We start from the raw sequence: 6,005 nt of genomic DNA, 5'->3' as shown, positions 1-6,005 counted from the left end.
TATATATATATATATATTTATATATATATATATATATATATATATATATATATATATATATATATATATATATATATGTGTGTGTGTGTGTGTGTGTGTGTGTATGTATCTGTCTGTTTATGTATATGTATATATGTGTATGTATCTGTTTATGTATATATGTACATGATACATACACATATATATATATATATATATATATATGTGTGTGTGTGTGTGTGTGTGTATCTGTCTGTGTTTATGTATATGTATATATGTGTATGTATCTGTTTATGTATATATGTATATGGTACATACACACACACACACATATATATATATATATATATATATATATATATATATATATATATATACTTATATATATATATATATATATATATATACTTATGTGTTTGTGCCCATCGTATATATCTGTGTATGACCGTGAACGATTACCAGTTTCAGTCCATATTTTATTTGCAGCCAGGACAGTCGAGCAAGACCTCTATTGGCAAAGCTAAATTGACCTAAAAAAACAAATGATCATACATTACTATTCTCCTATTGTTACTACGATGGCTCTACCTTCCTTCACAAACATCACGGCCATCTGCCTCCAATGGCTTTTGTTCGGGGCAGCGTTTTCCGCACCATTTGTTTGGCGCCTTGAAGAACATGTAAGGCGAAAAACTTGTTCCTTGGCTATTAGTTAAGCATCCCCACACAGTAACCGAATTACCTCTGTGTATTTAATCATAATCTCTTGTTCAACCATTTCTCCTCATATGCTCTTCTCACTGAATCTTATCTAAATCGCGTGTATGCCTTACATTTACGGTCGCACTTTCGCCGATTACTCTCCAGTTCATATTTATCTTAGCTTCAGCTTTAACCAGGTCATCATGAGATGTGTCTCCGGCTACTCCTATTCTTGCAGTTACATTACTGACATAGTCCCCCCACCTACCCTGTACTAACACTTAATCTAGCAAACTTTCTTTCTCAACCTTTTCACTTGCGTAAGTACTGTATACTTACCATTCTTTGGAAACCCTGTATTTTCAATGTATACACAAAGTATATATATATATATATATATATATATATATATATATATATATATATATATATATATATATATATACATATATATATATATATATATATATATATATATATATATATATATATATTATTATGATTCAAGAATAGCAAATTGCCTCCCCTCTTTTGTTGTTGTTGGTTGTGTTGTTGTTTCATTTACTGCCAGCCGCCCTCGATAGACCATCTGTCTATGGACTTCGGTCAGGATACAAGGGTTTAAAGAACTCCTTTCCAAACAGATCTTTCTTCAAGGCAAAATCTCTGTCTGGTGGGCTTTCTTACAGGCAAAACTCCCCCTGTGGGCATCAGCTGGAAGATGATTCAACACCCCATATGTTGGAAGTGCCCCTGCCCCATAGGAGAGATAAAAGCAGAACACACAAGGCCTCTGCCTCACACACGTGGGGTGGAAGTCAGGAGTGAAGAAGGACAAGCCACCTGCCCTTGGCAGTGTCCTTATAACCACATGGCCCTTTTCCAAATTACTTTCTCCTCATGCCCTTCGACCGCAAGCCACGTTCTTTACCCACGCGTTGCTCTTCTTCGAGAAGTCCCAGGCATCCTAACACGTGGAAGAACTCGCCCTCGGAAATCGCAAGTCATCCACGGACCACTTTTCTACGTTGGAACCTCACCTGTCTTACAGTAATGTACCCTGGAAAACCACCATTCAGTCACGCTTTGTCCTTGTAACATTTATTTTGAGCGCCATTAATCAACGAACCTAGTCCTCTTGCATCGGCAGTATTAAGTCTTTATTACTCCATCGAAGTCCTTTGGTACCCTCAATGCAGCTTCGAATTCATTATTCTTTTGTCATTTTCAGTACTGGCGTATAATGTGCATATCTCTCATTTCAGAGGGACCCTATTTCGTGGAAGCTTCTCGGACTGTGTCTGGAATCCCCAGTTTCATTCAATCCCGTAGGAATCCCCTTCAGGATCAGAAATACTTGAGTTCCATTCTTTGATGTCATTTATGTAAAACACTCCTTTAAATTTGCCCACGTGTTTTACGTAATATTTCCCTCAGTAACAAGAGCCCTATGCTCACATGAAATTCTCCTTTGTTTTCCTCTTTTATGTTTTCCTGGACCCATAGTCAGAATCACAAGGCTAAATTACCTTAAATCGTTGCTACCTGTCTCACAGAGCATATTTCAAACTAAAATCGCAGGAAAAATAAAATATATATATAATATATATGTATATATATATATATATATTATATATATATATATATATATATATATATTATATATATATATTATATATATATATATATATATATATATATATATATATATTATATATATATATTATATATATATATGTGTGTGTGTGTGTGATGGATATATCACATAAACCGTGACTTTTTTATACTTAAAAACTTTAACCTACAAATGTCTAATATCCAATTCGCTCTGCTCCTGGAGTATCACCGAAGGGAAATTACAACAGATAAACGATTAGGCACCTGGGAGATTCGAACAACCGACAGTGGGGATCGAAAACTTTCAAGGACGGTAACCATCCGGCTGTCAAGAGAGTTGTGAGTTGATACCGACTCTGCCGTACATATGCCCGTCGAATGCGTTATATAAACACTTAGACTCGATATCAACCAGCCCTCACCTTGACAGGCGATTGGTACGTTTGAAACACGTAGCTTTTTATGAATTTTTATCACATACACCGTGACATTGTCATATTTACTAACATTAACCTACAAATATCGTATGATATCCAATTCGTTCAACCTTGGGGATATCATTTCATGAGTGTAAACTGATTATCACATTCTCTGCTTCCTTTTTATTTGCGTTTTGCTTGTTACCATCTATTTTTGCAGGAAGATATTCATATCCATATCCATCAATTTGTACAGTTTACGATCGCCTCTCAACAACCACATCAACACCAAACCTAAGACAGTAATCATATAGAGGTATTAAAACAAAATTGCCTAAATTTCAGACTAAACAGAATTCAGTTTGTTCATAAACTAAAAAGACCATTATATTCTAAAACGGTGCTTTCAATCGCGCCCCCTTTTTCTTTAATTTTCCACCAGGAAGATATTAAACCCGGCAGCTGTGGTCACCAAAGTTATGGAGGGGGTTACCAGGCTTTCAGTCTTTATCTCTCTTCCTCCTTCTCCTCCTCCTCCTCCTCCTCTTCTTCTTCTTCTTCTTCTTCTTCTTCTTCTTCTTCTTCTTCTTCTTCTTCTTCTTCATTCCCGTTAGGGTAAGAGGTGAAAGAGATGAAGAGGAAGGGGAAAAGAGAGGTAATTTAACCTTGTCGAAAATAACTTGCTTTTCGATTGTTTACATCCTTAAAGATTGTTTTGATTTGCAGTCTCTCTCTCTCTCTCTCTCTCTCTCTCTCTCTCTCTCTCTCTCTCTCTCTCTCTCTCTCTCTCTCTCTCTCCTGTACCGGAAGGAGGAGGAGGAAGAGGGTATCCAATGAAGAGAATATTGTATTATTGTGGGTTTGTCATTTTTTTTTTTTGTGTGTTTTTGCAGACCAGGGCATCAGACATGCAAAAAGGAAAGTCTGTTGTTTTTCGCCCTTTCTCTATTTTCCTCCAGAAATAGATAATAGACAGGCAAGACAAAGAGCAAGTTTAAATGAAGCAAAGGGACGAAAGGTTTGTTTTCCATTTCTTCGTCTTTTTCTCTTTTGCGGTGGCTGGTTTCGTTTTAAGTCAAATGTATGCGAAAACAGACAACCCCTTTCAGGAAAGTTTGCTTGACCTTTGTGTGTTTCAACTGAACTCTCTCTCTCTCTCTCTCTCTCTCTCTCTCTCTCTCTCTCTCTCTTTGCATGTGCATATGAACATTATTTCGTTAACAACATCTCTCTCTCTCTCTCTCTCTCTCTCTCTCTCTCTCTCTCTCTCTCTCTCTCTCAGTGGGTGTGTTTGTGTGTGCGCGCGCGAGCGCTAAAGCATACAATTCTTTAGTCTTATTTAAATTAATAATTCATGTGTTGACCGGGTGTTTACAGCGGAGAACTTTTTCAAACCCCGAAACATTTTTCACAACAAGCGTAGGATATTTATGAAAATTACCTGTAGAATTCCGTTTGAATCTATATTTCATCCATATACGCTCTGATCAAATATAAAATCAAGGGAACATTAAATATAAACCAGATCTTAAACTTACTTATTTCCGTATTTCAAGACTGTATTATTAGAAACTTCATGATTTGTTAGGCGCTTATTCTCTGCATCTCAATACTCTTTTGTGTTCCATTCCTTAAGAAAGACTTTTTCAGATTGAAAAAACACAGTGAAATCGGTACAGCAAAATTATCGAAATGCAAATACAAAGTACTTAAAACAAGTTCAAATTCATGTCCATCCAATTTGGAACTTCTTGACCTTTCAAGGTAGCACTGTATAACAGCAAAGTATAGCTGGGAAGAAAATATTCCTTTCCATGAATATAAATTCAATATAAAACTTGTTGATAATGTCAGAAAAACAAGAATCTTAAACTGAGATCTTACGATAAAATCTTACAGGGAATTTTCCAGCATGACCTTGTCTCAAGAAACCAACACGGTCACCGATCACAGTTTTGAAAGAGGCACAAAAGTGGGTCAACCCTTCAACATTTTTTCAACCACTCAAGACCGTGCTCTTGGTTAGTGGAAATTTTGAAAGACAAAAAATCCCATTTGGACTGTGTGTATTGAAAATATATTTAACTAGACAGAAAGTCGACATTCATCCATGACTTTTTATATACTTTATGGAAACAGTATGCATGTCGGAGACCTATCATCTCTCCCCAGGTTAAAGGATTTTACAGTTATCAAAATCTCTCTATCTCTGTTGGCCTTTATTGAAGTTTATTCTCAAACCATCTTGGCCGTTTAACATTCTGCTGTTTATACTTAGACAAAATTATAGAAATATAATCAGGGCTACTTGAGCTGAGAATGCCACTTGAATAATGTGGCAAATTTCTCGCACTGTCGACACTAAAACTAGTGAAGTAATCTCAGTCAAACATAACTGTGGCAGCGGGGCTAAGGAAAATTTCGTGGCATAAAGTAAAGCTTGCAACGTACCACATAGCGAATAAAGTAGAATTGCAAACAAAATATCTTTCTAAAATGATTTCTTGTTACATGACGGCAACAGAAATCTAAGTATCCTATAGACTGAGTTGAAGTGAGTTCATAACAAGATTAAGACTCCCAGTATAATCGTTGGAACCGTGTAAAACCGACCACTTGCATCGTAAGATCTGCCCGCGGGAGTCTTAGTATACTTTAGCGGTTGCGTGCAATCTGAGTAGCTACCACAGCCGATTGTCTCATTTATTTATCCTTGTTCTTGACAGGACTGAGTCCAAGCCTCTTGATCTCGTTAATAGCTCGAATCTTAGTCTTATTATGAGCTCTTCAACTCAGTCTGTAGCAGTGGTCTCAACCTTTTTTGGCCCATGCTCCCTTTCACCATATGTCAGTGTCAGTCCCCCCACTTTTTCCAAATTGGCTGCCTCAAAAGATGCATTCCAAATAATGTGCAACAAAAATACTGAAGTTAGCGGAGAGAAAGCCCAACGTGACCTCTCAGTAGTGCGGACCGATGCACACTGCGTTTTGTGTGGTTCTAGAGCCAGTTCGAGCCTGCCAGTCTACGGTCACAATAACCCTTCCTCCTCCCCGAAACTTTGAAATAAGTTGAGAACCACTGGTCTATAAGATACCTAGCTTTTCTGTTGCCGTTGTGTAACAAGAAATAATTTTTGAAGATATTTTGTTTGCAATTCTACTTTATTCGCTATGTGGTACGTTGGAAGTAATTTTCCCTGCAATAGTTCTCTTTGACTGAGATTACTTCACTAGTTTTAGCGTCGATAGTGCGAGGAAATTTTCGACACTATTAAAGTGGCAGTCTCA

At 36.9% G+C, this 6,005-nt stretch overlaps 1 protein-coding gene across 1 annotated transcript; it reads left to right on the top strand.

Annotated features, from left to right (window-relative positions):
• The first annotated feature begins 557 nt into the window (after positions 1–557).
• On the top strand, positions 558–5,780 carry LOC136833930 (uncharacterized). Its single transcript, XM_067096211.1, has 3 exons — positions 558–659; positions 3,160–3,332; positions 5,444–5,780. Exons 1-3 carry the CDS (start codon positions 558–560, stop codon positions 5,778–5,780), a joined length of 612 nt encoding a protein of 203 aa, XP_066952312.1.
• Positions 5,781–6,005: the final 225 nt, after the last annotated feature.

The sequence above is a fragment of the Macrobrachium rosenbergii genome, chromosome 52 (genome assembly GCF_040412425.1).
Source record: "Macrobrachium rosenbergii isolate ZJJX-2024 chromosome 52, ASM4041242v1, whole genome shotgun sequence".
Taxonomy (NCBI): Eukaryota; Metazoa; Arthropoda; class Malacostraca; order Decapoda; family Palaemonidae; genus Macrobrachium; species Macrobrachium rosenbergii.
The sequence above is the reverse complement of the archived record's forward strand: the minus strand, read 5'-3'. Positions and strand labels throughout refer to the sequence as shown.

Bases quoted from the DNA above. Each gene is read 5' to 3' on its own strand.
- LOC136833930 (XM_067096211.1), top strand. From the start codon at position 558: ATGGCTCTACCTTCCTTCACAAACATCACGGCCATCTGCCTCCAATGG. The intron at 660-3,159 runs GTAAGGCGAAAA...ATTTTCCACCAG, and splicing joins TTTGGCGCCTTGAAGAACAT to GAAGATATTAAACCCGGCAG. The intron at 3,333-5,443 runs GTAAGAGGTGAA...TGTTCTTGACAG, and splicing joins TCTTCTTCATTCCCGTTAGG to GACTGAGTCCAAGCCTCTTG.